General features: G+C 42.2%; 2 protein-coding genes across 3 annotated transcripts; one reads left to right on the top strand and one right to left on the bottom strand.

Annotated features, from left to right (window-relative positions):
- Window positions 1–8: 8 nt before the first annotated feature.
- slc30a9 (solute carrier family 30 member 9) lies at window positions 9–8,783 on the top strand. 2 transcript variants are annotated; one of them, XM_076148954.1, is made up of 18 exons: window positions 9–1,134; window positions 1,278–1,427; window positions 1,883–2,080; window positions 2,202–2,252; window positions 2,379–2,478; window positions 2,679–2,771; window positions 2,939–3,021; window positions 3,172–3,230; window positions 3,757–3,824; window positions 4,403–4,561; window positions 4,947–5,082; window positions 5,760–5,799; window positions 5,881–5,952; window positions 6,031–6,138; window positions 6,357–6,522; window positions 6,624–6,753; window positions 6,917–7,030; window positions 7,121–8,783. In XM_076148954.1, exons 2-18 carry the CDS (start codon window positions 1,319–1,321, stop codon window positions 7,163–7,165), a joined length of 1,731 nt encoding a protein of 576 aa, XP_076005069.1. In that variant the 5' UTR covers window positions 9–1,134; window positions 1,278–1,318; the 3' UTR covers window positions 7,166–8,783. The 2 variants fall into 2 exon arrangements, with proteins under 2 accessions (XP_076005069.1, XP_076005068.1); XM_076148953.1 differs by having other exon boundaries at window positions 9–316.
- A 2,382-nt stretch (window positions 8,784–11,165) lies between these two features.
- On the bottom strand, window positions 11,166–14,358 carry grxcr1a (glutaredoxin and cysteine rich domain containing 1 a). Its single transcript, XM_076149170.1, has 4 exons — window positions 13,825–14,358; window positions 12,375–12,614; window positions 12,195–12,260; window positions 11,166–11,405 (listed from the first exon to the last, which is right to left on the bottom strand). Exons 1-4 carry the CDS (start codon window positions 14,227–14,229, stop codon window positions 11,226–11,228), a joined length of 891 nt encoding a protein of 296 aa, XP_076005285.1. The 5' UTR covers window positions 14,230–14,358; the 3' UTR covers window positions 11,166–11,225.
- Between the last annotated feature and the right edge of the window lie 267 nt (window positions 14,359–14,625).

Below are 14,625 nucleotides of genomic sequence, written 5' to 3' on the forward strand. Positions count from 1 at the left end.
TTATATTTGGAGTGTTTACTGTTAATTGTGGGCCCAACATTTAAAGGCTTATGTGAAGCGTTTAAGACTTGAATTCTTTGCAAACGGGACATAACTGTGTGATATCGAATTAATGAAGAAATACTTTAACTAAGAAAATAAGAATGACCTTGGTTTGTGACTATTATCGCGATGACTAGCATAGCAATTGCCCCAAACTCTCGCGAGAACCAGGTTATGCCGTCATCCTGTCACGTGTGTGTTTGTTGCACTTGGTGGTGTTCATAGATTCACGAAATGGATACAGATTATGCGGTACATACATCATAAGAGAAAGGTTTGTTGTTTCAGACTCAGCTTTTTTGAATGTGTTGACCGTCCAGGTGTCGCTATTAATGGGAGAATGTTGTAATGCTCTGAAATTGTTAATAAAGGTGTCTGGCAATGCCTAGCTTAGCAAAGCTAAAATCGCTAGCCACCGGAGTCGTTAGCTGGCACTGTGTTGGTAATTATGAGGAGTTAGCCGCTGTTATGTATTAACAAGTTCCGCGCAGATTGATGACTTTCGCCTCGTAGCTGCAGATTTTGAAGACGAGCAGCAGTCATTCAGTGTGAACTTGGTAAATGCCTGATTAATATTCGAAAGTACCTCATGCTAATTGACCGTATTATAGACAGCTATATAATGATAGTATATTTACCGTTTTTTATGTCAAACTATAAAGGTGGTGCTGTTATGTACGACATCTAAACGCAATTGGGACGCTTTATGCTCCTATATGTTGAAAATGCTTGTCTATTAGTGTTGGTACCTACAATGAAATAGCTGGTTATGAAAAGTTGTGAAAATAAATAATGTATGAAATAGGAAGATGCGATATAGTTGTCTCGGACAATGAATAAATAATGTTAAATAATATAGAAATATCTGGGAGTAAACTTTGAACCAAATTATCTCTTTATTTTCAACATCTGTCGTCTCTATACGTAAACACCGACAGTTTAAGGTGTTAAGCCACCGGTTTACATGGTCACTCATTAATCGGCAACACCGGTCGTACGCCGACAAACATTAAAGCTAGCTAGCTAGCCAAGTAATTACCAGCACTGACAACTGCTAATGCTTCATCTTTAAGTAGCTGCGTATGAATATGTGTGAGTATTGTTTATTATGTGTGTAACAACAATGTCAGCTTCGGCGAGCAGGCAGTTTGATCAACAGAAAGCGTTAATCTTGTGTGGCTAATTGGGTTAGCCGTGGTATCGCAACGGTGACTGAGCTGTATGTAACTTCACAGCCAGTTCCTGCACTTGAGTCCCGAGTCCCGCCGCTGCGAGGATGTTCCCCGGCCTGAGCCACAGACCATGGCAAGTCTTCTTCAAGATCTCACTTCAGCACAGGGCGTCTCTGGCTCAACGAACACCGAGGGTCCCCCCGCTGAGTTATGGTGAGTAAAACTATTACAGGTGTCTTGGATCTACGAGTATCCACGTTACCTGGTGACTTTAGCTTGAATCATCCCGTGGTTGTACATGTGTTGGAAAACAGTTACCTAAATGTGTTTTTGTTGCGTATTGCAGTTTTAACGAAAAGCTTAAAGCGGTCAGACAGACAGAAAATCCATCAGAACAATGTCCAGATTTGCACGGAAATGCAAATAGACACTGTAGACGGGTACAATAGAAAGGTAAATTCAGTCAACAAATTACTGTAAAAATCGTTTTCTTCAGCATCTAACATTACTGCAAGCGTCCACTAGTGCTTTCAGGGTAATATCACCACTTAATTTGGACTCTGGTTAGTCCAACACTCAACCTGTACTTGTTTCTTAAGGATCTGGCCTCTTGCGCAGAGACGCGTTGCAGATGCTTGATCACCAGATTAAAACATATTTTGCTTCAGGTTGGCAAAGTGGAGGCCTACATAGCTGGTGGCTCGGCCATCCAGACTGCCGTATAGCTGCTCTAGGGCTGGGCAATGTCCAGTACTACTCTACCTCTGGCAGCAGTAAAGATGAACCTCCAGAAGCAGGATCGGGCGATGCTCCTGTGGCAGAGCAGGTGTTGTCTGGTGAGGCACAAAACTCCCCAGACGTGCCAGGTGAGAAGCTTTAATGTTTCAGTCTGCTGGAGAAGTTTGTCCTTGGATTTTAGCTATTTTGATTTGTAGGATAGTATTTGTTTTATTGAACTTGTTTGTTTGCATGCTCTGCCATCCCTAGGCAAAGCCAAAACACAGGCACTGACGAAAGCTGAGACAATTCAAGTAAAAGGTAGGGTGTGATTTTTTTTTGGGATTATACAGATGTTTGGAGTGAATTCAGAGGATGTAATAACAACAATAATAATAAGACAATAAATGTGAGTATATCATTTATGGCCTGTTTTCATGTGATCAGTACGGGCTGTGCTGAAGAAGAGGGAATATGGAGCTAAATACACTCAGAACAACTTCATCACTGCAGTTCGAGCCATGAATGAGTTCTGCCTCAAAACAAGGTAAGTCCTGTAACCAAAATATATGTTATGTGCTTTCATACAGTACACACACTTTAGGCTCTTTATGTCAAGAGTGGTAAGATTGGTATTGTGCTACCAACAATCTACTACCATGACAGAAGAGTCAATGAATTAACATTGTGCTGTGACAAGGTAAATACATTTGAAGTGCTCACATTAAGTTTCTCATGTGATCACAGTGACCTGGAACAACTGCGGAAGATCAGAAGACGCAGCCCCCATGATGACACAGAGGCTTTCACTGTGTTCCTGCGCTCAGATGTGGAGGCAAAGTGAGTTGCTTTCGACCTTCTGAAACCATACACTTCCTATACTGTAGTCAGGAATGATGAATAGAAAGATTGATATGCCTTCAATTTCTACTCTAAAGAACAGATTTTCATTGAAAGAACTTGGCTCTCTAACTGGTGTTGGTTGATCAATTTCCTCTCTGTGTCAGAGCACTAGATGTATGGGGAAGCCCAGAAGCTCTTGCCAGAGAGCGAAACCTCAGGAAAGAGATGGAGCGGGAATTCCAAGAAAGTATGTGTCGCCTCTACCTACATGTACATACCCATACAAATATATATGTATAACTTGTATTCTATTTTTTATCAAACATTTGCAAATATTAGATATTTGGTCTGTCATCGGTGTGTTCTGACTTTTATTTGGGTCTCTGTTGACCCCCAGATATTTTTCGAAATCAGCAGCTGTTGAAGGAATACAAAGACTTTTGGGGAAACACTAAGGTGAGTGAGCATATATCATTTTGTTTACACGTTTACTGTCAAAAAATTTAAACAATACGAAAACTTAATTTGGTCTTTGGTCTTTTCAACTAAACCAATGAATGACAGCCCCGTTTGAGGACACTATTTGTATATGACAATGCCATTATCTGTTCCATTCATGCAGTCTCTATTTACCGTACAGTGCAGTACAATGACTGTGCTGTATTGTTCTGCCCTTCATTAGAATGTCATGGTGAATTCTATACTGTGCCGGCCTGTTCTGACAGAATATTCATTTAATATTATGTATTATGGATATATTATTATTGACAATGAAATATTTGTATTTCATGACAGTGAAAATCTCCTGTTGGATACTTAACTTATGTTCTAAAACTTTAATTAGCTTATTAACAATGCAATAATAGAACCTGAGAGCCTTGACCTACTGCTTTGATTGACAGCCTTTCTTGTTTTTGGCTTTGAGCAGAGCACAGACTGTACCTGTTAACCTCACCTTGTGCTTATTTTATTTTGCATAAAGCCTCGGTCGGGCAAGAGGACAACTTTCCTTCAAGGCCCGGGGAAGGTGGTTATGGTGGCCATTTGCATGTACGTTTATTTATTTTATTTACCCTCCTCAGTCTACATTCAAATGACTCTGATTCAAATGTTTGGGTTTGTTGTGAAGTCCTTTTCAATGGCTACTGTGCTGTAAGCAGTGGGTAGTAGTATATTGTACAGTATATTCTCAGTTTCTACATGATTGCTACATATCTTTTAAGTTTCAGTACTTGGAACAAACAGCATTTGGCATTGAAAATCGGTACAAAAATCCAGAACTACGCAGAGTTGTGCTGCTTAAGTCCAAGCAGTATAAAAGTTCAATTCGGCAGATGAATCTCAAAACCCCGAACCGTTGTAATGGGAAATGCATGCAAACCTTGTGTCACACGAGTTCTTGTTGCCTATTGGATTAGAATAATTGTGTTAGAGGGCACGTGAAGTCACATGAACAGTGAAAGGTTTCCTCCAAAGTCACTTATAAACCAACCTTAGATTGACCAAAGAGTCAAAGATGAAAGACACAAACAATTTACAAAAGACCAAGTAAAAATAAAGCCATTACAAGTTTCACTGCATTTCGTTGCACTGTGAGATCTTTATTCTCTTGTTCCCTCCGTCCACAGCAATGGTCTGAATTTCTTCTTCAAGCTGCTGGCGTGGGTCTACACTGGATCCGCCTGCATGTTCTCTGAGGCCATCCACTCCTTGGCCGACACCTGCAACCAGGCACTGCTCGCCCTGGGAATCAGCCAGTCGGTCCGCAACCCTGACGCCGGCCACCCGTAAGCACCGCATCCGTCTATACTGCTCCAAATGTAACGATGGACCCGAGCAGCCCTCCACAAAGGAAATGTAGAGATTGGAGCAGAGTAGAAGCAGAGGATAAAAAGAGTGACAAATATTTGGCAGTCACATTGTGTACTGGCACTCTGGTGGCAGAATTAAATCTGATGAAAGGTGGAACATATACTAGATTTGGTGCAGTAGTGGCTTAGTTAGAGCAGTTTCTATGAGGACTGGTAACAAATTTACAGCTTTCACTGTTTGCTTAGGCTCTATATCCAGATCAACAAAAGAATGATATTGTACATTGAAAAACCAGACTTGGTTTAATTGAAAGAAATGAGCTTTAATCCGCTGTAATATGGTCTCCTGTTGCTGTTCCAGGTACGGCTTCTCCAACATGCGTTACATCGCCTCCCTCATCAGTGGGGTGGGCATCTTTATGATGGGTGCAGGCCTCTCCTGGTACCATGGCATCATGGGACTGATGCACCCACAGCCTATTGAGTCTCTTTTATGGGTGAGTGACTCGTCTGGATGCTGTCTGTAGTATAAGGCGTTTAGAAGTCCCCGGAGATCAAGATCACAGATTTTACGGCAAAATTTGTGATATTTGTTTCACATAATCCCAACCTTTTATACGTTATATTTACAAATTCACAAAGTTTAAATAGATCTCTGTGACAAACAACTAGCACAGAACGACCTTTACTTTCTCTCTAGCCATTTAAATTTCTGACACATCCACATTCTAGTCATCTTCTTCAAGTTAAAGTCAGGTTGATCAGACCAACAAATTTTGACTACATCTACTGGTAAGTTAATGATTACAAAAGCCATTCCAGTACCGCATAATAATCCATTTATAGAACGGGGAGGAACTTGTTTCATATTCATGTCACTAACTTTGATATGTGAATTGAAACTAAACGTCAAGATTTCTTCACTTCTGCTTGACATTGCCATCTACTTTTGATACACATCTACTACTTACATGTTACTTAGATTGCTGACAGTTTGTGTAGGTGCTGTGGGGGTAACATGATCTGACATTTATGCAGTAAAAGTGAAAATAATGTGAATGAAATGGAAATAAAGAGGTGTTTTGCTGAATTTGTACTGAATTCTGTGATTGCTAAAGCTGTAGGAACTGTACCCAAATATAATAATTTTTTGTGTTGTGATCTTCTCTCACAGGCCTACTGTATTTTGGCGGGCTCTCTGGTGTCTGAAGGAGGTGCGTTGTACTATCACAGATTGGATATTTAGAATGGAATTGCACCATTTGTGTCTGACCAGTTCCATTTTCCCTTCTCAGCCACGTTACTAGTTGCCATCAATGAGATAAAGAAGAGCGCCCAACATCACGGATTGTCTTTTTATGAATACGGTAAGTCGAGCACAAATCTGTGTGTATTTTCTCCGCGTGAAAGCAAACGTATACCTGACGCTCACCGTAACTGTGCAGTCATGCAGAGTCGAGACCCCAGCACCAACGTGGTCCTGCTGGAGGACGCTGCTGCTGTCCTGGGAGTCATCATGGCCTCCAGCTGCATGGGCCTGACCTCGCTCACAGGTAATCACCCAGACGCTCCTTCTGTACATAAGCCGCCACATAACCAAGTTCATTGTTTAATTGCCTCTTTATCTGCACTATGATTTATTCTGCTTCTCTTGAGGTGCTAAATTACCCCCCAGGAGTTCAATGTCTGTCTCTTGTCTTCTGGAATATTGGCCTCCTATTTGGCTGACATGCCACTTTCCTTGTTTTCCTTTTTCCCCCTCCCGTCCCAGGTAACCCCTTCTATGACAGCTTGGGCTCCCTGGGCGTGGGCACGTTGCTGGGGACCGTCTCGGCCTTCCTCATCTACACCAACACAGAGGCCCTGCTGGGACGCTCCATACAGCCTGAGCGCGTACAGAAGCTTACTGAGTTCTTGGAGAATGACCCGGCCGTCAGGTGAGTGAATGAGATGGTTATTAAAGCGACATGTGCCTTTTCTTACCCGCCTGTCCTGGAATCCAATGAAAGACATTCCCCTATATGTTTTTAATGACCAGGGCCATCCATGACGTGAAGGCCACAGATCTGGGACTGAGTAAAGTGCGCTTCAAGGCGGAAGTTGATTTCGATGGCCGAGTTGTGACACGGTCTTATCTGGAAAAACAAGACATTGACCAAATCCTCAACGTAAGTTCTCATCATCCCTGTTAGTATGAATCATTTCTTCGTATGTAGTCAACCCTTAAATTACTTTTTTGGTTTAGCGTGTTACTGGCTTTAGATGTATCCAGCATCCATCAAGTCCTTCCACCTGTATCCTAGCTGAGTATGTACTTTTGTGCCTCTGCAGGAGATTCAGCTGGTGAAGACTCCCGAGGAGCTCGAGAGCTTCATGCTGAAGCACGGGGAGTGCATCATTGACACACTGGGAGTGGAGGTAGACCGCTTGGAGAAAGAACTCAAGGTAACTTGTGCTTTACCGGTCCTTCTCCAGCAACACTCTTGATTGTAAACCTTGTAAACTCATTTGTTATTTTATTTTGTCCCCTAACAGCAACGTAACCCCGAGGTCCGCCACGTAGACTTGGAGATCCTTTGATACCTTACGCATCTGAAGAGGACATTGAGAAGAACCCCAGGAGAGGACAAGGTGAAAGGAAGGCCAAGCCTGCCTCCCCAACCTGCAAATCTGCCTCCCAACCCACCACCTGACAAACCTTTTGCCTCTGCACAAGTCTTACAGTAGAATAGCTCAGAAACGCACCAAGATGGTGCTGTGGCAGTAAACTTGTTGTTGTGATGCTTGAACGCGACCCAAGAGTTCTGCTTTTTAAGATCAGATACCAGTGTTTGTGGCTAAACTCGTCAGATTAACAGTAGTTTCTTTGAATTTCAGGAGTTATTTAAATCTCTCCTAAGAGTGCACAAGCAGTTATTGCACAGTTTATTCATCCTCTTTGATTTCACATTCCTGCACAAATGTGTTTGGATTTGACAGTAAGATTTGGTTTCGCGATCAAAACTGGACCAGTATCAGTTAGAAGACTTGTACATAAATATAACGGCGTTCTTGATCCACACCAGTGATTTTACTTCAGTGCAAAGGAAACCAGATGTAAAATTATATACTCCAACAGATATAGAAGTATGCTGATATCGTTTTTTTTTCTGAAAAACCGAGGAACGCAAGAATTTGTGTTGCTACTGCAAATTCCTCAGCTAAGCTGTGGATTTGTGGAAATAGATTTTGTTGCAGCCATAAGAAAAAAGCAATCTTCCATTTAAATTGTGTTATTAGGACATCATGTTAATTTTGAGTTATTTAATTGACGTGCAGAGTGGACTCATGTTGAATACAACATTACATGAACATATGCACAAGTACATAGGCCACCACTGCATCTTATTCCCATATAGAGCACTTACAAAGTTATATAAGACAATATATTGCAGGAACAAATCAAAAGAATAACGTGTAAATTTTGTCGAATTATTTAGCAGTGTCCATCTTCAAGTCGCCACCTGCTCTTTCACTTCCTCTTATTGTTTTGTTTGCGCTGAACATTTCTAAGCCGTGTTGTCCCGAGTTAAGGCTGAGCAAGTTCCATTTTGAGGTCGGCAGCTTAGAGGCACAAGACTGATTGTATTTCCTCCAAAGATGAAGTTCTGTATGGATGCATTTGCACGGAACAACACATCCTTGCGCCTTTTCCCCCCCACACTGTAAATAAGTTATAAACAGCTGTGCAACATCATTTTGTGGCAAGAAAAGGCATCAAACAACTGATTAAGCCCCATACAGTACAGGTTTCACGCAAGCTTAAAATCCATCTATCGTCAAGGAAATGTCACGTTTTAATAATTCAGGCTACGAACACCGTGTGTGTGTGTGTGTGTGTACCAAATGATCCAGAGAGCTAACAGGATATTAAGCTGAAATCTTAATTGCATAAAGTGACTGCTTTTACTTGACATGACTCAATTATTGTAAGGTGTGTGTGTGGAGGTTTCAGCGTCAGATATCCCATCTTACAACCCTTTTCTCAAAGAGGAACTATTATCTTATTCTACTTCAGGATGTAGGCTGGAGGCATTTGTGCTGTGTTGGGAGGGTGGATATGTACATTTTTTTAAATGTGTTAATAATGTAATATTTCCCTTTGGTTATTGCAATATTGCCACTGCTGAAGGAGTTGGAATAAATCTAAATTAATTTATTAATTTATTTTGCTTTCTTTTTTTGCCATGCAGTATTTATGAATTTGATCTTAGAATTACTTTATTTGGATATTTATTATTAAGGCGTTGCTTCACCTTGGCATCTTCTTGTGAAGTTGTCGAGGTTCGCATGTGGACTGGAGAACTAAGAAGAAACAGCATATTAGATTTTAGGAAATGCAGTGAATTGGTTGACTTTGAACTAAACCTGACATCATCAAAACAGACTTGCAACTCGACTGACTTTGGCGCCACTGACTTGGGACTTCATTCGGACTTGAGCTCTCTGATACAATAATACTTTACCATCCTTTTAAACAAAGGAAAATCCTACAATTCATTTTTTTCTCCTCTGGTATTGCACGAAGACCTATCTGAATCTTGGATATCCATGAAGAATTTAACGGTCCCAACATGAACGTGTCTCAACCATGAAAGAGGTAAATTCTAAAGCTTTTTCTTTGTTTCTTTTTTTTCCGTTGACTGGAATGCATGAAGATATGGTGCAGTTATATTCTTAACCGAAAGGGGGCAGTAGTTTGCACCCTGACGTCAATAAAAAACCAGTCATTTCCAACCAGTCTGCGCATTACCGACCATTCAAAACATTACGCACAGCATCGCGGCTGGACCACGCTAGACTACTCGACTGAAATAATTACCCAGCAAGCCTCGGAAAATGGAGCAAATTGGACTCATCGTTGCAGGTTTTTAACAATTAAATATTTTGACATTTTTTTGGGTGTTCCGCGCATATCCGTGTCATGTCTCTCGTCATGCCATCACCCCAGTCAACTGTATCAGTGCCACTGCCCATCTCGTCTTATTTCCATGTGTCCCCTGCTCAATAGTTTGTGCACGTTGTGATTAAAAACATCCATAACATCTGGCTGATCGGTTATTAGAAAGGTTTGATCCGTTGTGTCGCTGTGAAATACAAAAACATCTCGCAGTTTTGTGCATTTTCGATTTGATTTCGGTGCATTTTCTATAACGTTACGCGAAAAAAAGCTTGTTAATGTTTTTCCATGCATTTTTCGATGTATTCAGATTTTTTTCCTTTTTTTCCCACCCACTATTTTCATCTCCAGAAGCGCTCAGATGGGGGCGCAGTCATCCAGCACAGTCGGGGTCTTGATATTTTCATGTAACCTCCCCTACATCACCACAAGCCTGTGGTTACAAAACCTCAATCCCCATTAGCATTCGGTGCGGCTTGAATTATAAGAAGAGGAAGAGGGGGAGAAAAAGGGGGGGGTGTTTTGCTGCTTGTTGTTCTCATTTCCACACGCAAAAGGCGCCGTCAGCCACATGCTAAAGAGCTCTTGTGCACACTGAGTGTTTTTGTTGTCTTTCTACTAATCCTTTTTCTCGCTGTCTCCGTCACAGGTAGACGATCCGGAATAATCCAGGCGCCGTGTGTGTGTGTGTGATGGTGTGATCCTGCTCTGCTCTGTGCTTTTAGCCTCTTTACAGTGCTGCCTTGTCTAATCATGTTCAAGCAGCATTGTACAGGGCTATGACAGCACAGAGAGCTCTGCTACTGAGGGCTGCTACTTCATCTCCCTGACCCCTTCGATAGAAGCCAACAAATGACATCATCCAGTTAAAAGAAAATTCCACTTATAGATTGTTTTTGGAGGATTAAAGACAACTGTAATGGAGCGAGCGTTTCTGCTTGTAAGAGGTTAAGTTCCCTCCCTGGCTTGAATTATTCAAAGCAAACCTGTGTAAATCCTTTAGCAGCTCAATGCATTATTCAACCAACTAGTGACATTACATTTTGCTGCTGGTGTGTGTTATGTGAAGATTATTGTATGCGACTGTATGCCCGGACCGCAAATATACACAATGTCATTAAAGCGGCTGCAACCTGTGTACTTCCTCTGCTTTATTTGAACTGTAGTCTGTGTTTCTTGCATTTTTTCCATCATATTTTACCTTTGTGGTCCATTTTGTCCTGATGTGATGTGTGAGCGATGCTCAGTGCTCCGCTGTGAGCAAAGGTCCAGTTTCATGTCTGCAATCTGAGCCCTGGACTTTCCCTTTCTGTCCCGCGTCTCTGTTCTCCTTTGCTCTGTCTGATATTGGCTGTGATGGCAGCGATGTTAATGAGGCATCCTCATCACCATTGATTAGACAAGAAGGTTCAGTTTACCTCCGATGAAACTAGTCCAAGAGTCCCCACTGGACAGGCGGGGTGTCAGACCCATGTAACCCTTTCAGATGATGCTTTGTGACAGTTTGTTAGGAGAAAGATAATAACATATCCAAACCAAATCCACCAAAGGACCGATTTTATTGCAAATTCTATTTTTTAACTAACAATGGCCATGGAAGAAGAGTCCTGCTGTGAGTACAGAGCATTATTTTGCTGCCTGTGATACAGTCCCAATGCTGGACCCTGTGTGAGGTCCTGGTGGCTCAGGCACTTGACGTGGTTACTGGCTGCAGGTCACACAGGCCTGCAGGCCGTTCTCATTGCAGGAAGTGCACTTGAGGGCTTTGAAGGAATCCGTGAAGCAATTGCGATACACAGACATCTTGCTGCCATGGCACATTGGGCATGGGATGAAGGCAAAGCCCCCACAGGTCTGGCACGTCTGGGGCTGCTGTACCCTCTAGAGAAATGGACCCATTTTGTTGAGATTAGTAGATATGCAAGAATTCAAACAAAGACTAAAAAATACAGCATATTGAGGATACAAGATTGTCATACTGAAACTAAGTTCTTTAGAGTTTGAATCCCCGATTGCATCCAAAATGTAGATCATTTGCAGATGTTAGGGTAGCAGAGTTCTGAACAAATAAGCTGCACAACCTTTTATGCTTTTTCCTAACCTGCAGTGATTAGAAAGCCTGATTCAAATGCCATCACACTGCTTTTATATTCTGTTATGAAAGATCTTTTTGTTCTATCTGGCCTCCAAAATATATCCAAGGCCACAGTATTTTGCAAAGCTGGGGAGAACCCATCTGCTGCATGTCAGTGTCACACTAATATTTGACATAAATCTCAGTTTGCACTATGCAGTGACGAGCTCTGAGCCGATGTGTTTGGACAAATGTGTCGGAAGCCAAATCAATAACACAGCCTCAATTATTGATGGTCCTTTATTGATGTGCATGCATCTTTCACATTGCAGTTGGCTCATGTTTTATTGATGCCATGCATGATTTGGGAAATGACTGCTCCGGTTCCTACTCACTTCATCCCATTGGGTTTAGACATACAATGCGTTAATTTACGATGCCTTTATGCTAATTTGTCCCGGTAACCAGATTGCTCAATAAACAACAGAAAAATATGAATTATTTAACATTAATGTGAGCATTTGTTTCAATCCTGACTCATTGAAATGATTTGACCAATATCAATTATTCATTCATTATTCACACTGAGAACCTACCTCAATTTTTGTCAGAAGATCTTGAAGTTCTCCTGATTCATTCATATCAAGTATTTTCTCAGCCCCCTGCAAAATAATGCCCAGGGTCAGCAATCAGTATGTAACAAAGCTGTCTGAGTAAGATGTTTAAGGCATTGAGGTCAGATATGATTAGAATGGAGAGATAGGAGGAGAACTGACCCCAAGGTAGTGTCCATCAATGAACACAACTGGTAATGAAGGAGGTTCTCCCACACGCTTGCACCGCTCCTCCAATTCCTTGCCATACTCACTGTCCAGGGCAATGTTCTTCTCAACAAACTTCATCCTGTGGTTCTGGAAGATCTTTCGGACCATCTCGCATCGCTCAAAAGTGGTCCTCACCACACGGAAGCTTGTTGTGTAGATCACTATCCGCCCAAACTCGAGTGATAACTCCGCCTGAGGGGACATAAATAGATATATGAAGACTATATGCCCCTCCACATCTTTCAGCCAAAGCAGATTAACAATAATAATGGAATTTTGCATGCTCTGATTTATTTTAGCTTTTTCCCCTGTTACAGGGAGCGCCTGACACACTGGTGGTTTCGGACGGTGGTCCTGGTGGCCGGAAATAATCTAAAAACAAAAACCTGTTGTCCGTGACATTCCCAGCGCTCGCGCACGCAAAACCGGGGCCGGGTTTAATATCGTCCCCCCTGCAACCCCCCTGTAACCACTGGTTTCAGGGGGGTTACAGGGGGCACCGGCGCACAAAACCGGGAACCGGGAACGTCCGTTGCTGGTGAAAATCACGGACAACATGTTTTTGCTTTTAGATTATTTCCGGCCACGGGTGTAAATCACGGACAGCAGGATCCCCCCCCCCCCACCCCCCGTCCCCCAACCACTGCTTTAACCAAAGAACCCTGACTATTCAGTACATTACATGCATAAAACTCTAGAAGTTTATTTTCGTACCGCATTGAAATGAAATCTCATAGTGTAAAACAGTCAAACAAGCACAAAAATGTACACTGCCCTACTGGTTGGTAAACACTGTAGTTGTCAGTAGTGCAAATTCAATGGTCGTCAGATGCAAATTTACCAAACAAATAAAACACCAGGAAGGTTCTATCGGACACAAACATCACACGTAAACACTTCTGCTTCAGGTAAACATCTCACATCATCAGATAGAGAAGCATTATCTCGTCTGTGGTGAGACAGTGTGTGTGTGTCTGTGTGTGTGTTCATCTAACAGCTCTGTGAATGAAGAACAGAAATGGATTCTTCATCTTGACTTTCGTGGCGCTGGCTCAAAGGCCAAGAGTTACCTGAGGATAACAAACAGATCTTTGTGCTGAGAAACTAGAAAGCGAAGTGCTGAGAATTCATTAACCTGATTAGCTTCTCTTGAAACACTTACCGAAATGCATCATTAATCTTTAATTGCCCTGTGACCTTGTCCTCTTTTGTGTGCTTCTATCCCAGTCATACACTGGCATGTAGCTCCCTACCTGTAACTAGACTTGAGTAGGATTTTAGGGATAAACTAGTACAGAGATCGTTTGAGCAGTTATGTAAATTTAACACCATCACTTTTTATGGATGTGATCTTGATGCTGTATTTTAGGAGAGAACACTGTGTGGTGTCATGTGTACTTACACTGTTGGAGTTGGGAAGGTTTTCAAAAAGTGTTTGACCCGCAACGACTTTGTGCTTGACTCCCCTCACAGTTCCATTTTTGCTGGTTATGTTGACCCTCTTGGTGGTAAAGTTCCAGTCCTTAGTGGCCCCGGCGTACACAAGCAAATCATCGGGTTCACTCTCGCTGTCATCCAGCTCAGAGCCCTGGCAACCATACAGGTGCCCGTTCACGTCTCCGCTTGTCGAGGGAGTACTGGCCCGTTCAGCATCAGAACTGCTAGTACAGTCTGAATCCAAAGAGTCTGAAGGCCCCTCATCCTTGAACATCTCCTTTAGCACCCGGCCGCTGTTCCCCGAAGCCACGCGGAACCTCACCCGCTTCTGTGGCTTCTCCTGTCCCGGCATCAGCATTGTCCCCTCCATTAGAAACCCACTGGCACTTTACATGATCCACAACACTGCAGTCCAACTCCTTCTTTGTTCTCGTTCAAAACTAACCATGCAGCTCAGACAAACTATTCTTTTCATCCATGGATTTCTGCGGTGTTCAATCATCGCAGTTCCGAAATCAACTGGAAGCCCAAGCTGCTTTACAGTCAAACTCACACAGCCAGTGAATTATACATGCACCTCTACCATGGCAACCATGCAAACTAAGCTCAAGTAAAGGGATAGTTGTCTTTGAATTATTCAACACAGTTTACACAGTTTTACCAAAGACTTTTAATGGCCTGACTGTATATGGGGGAATCAAACAAAACAAATACATGCAAAATTATTACAATTCAATTTATATAACTATTCTACATTCATAATTCG

The sequence above is a fragment of the Genypterus blacodes genome, unplaced genomic scaffold (assembly GCF_046128005.1).
Source record: "Genypterus blacodes isolate CSIRO-AG114 ecotype Tasmania unplaced genomic scaffold, CSIRO-AGI_Gbla_v1 ptg000044l_1, whole genome shotgun sequence".
In the NCBI taxonomy this organism is placed as follows: Eukaryota; Metazoa; Chordata; class Actinopteri; order Ophidiiformes; family Ophidiidae; genus Genypterus; species Genypterus blacodes.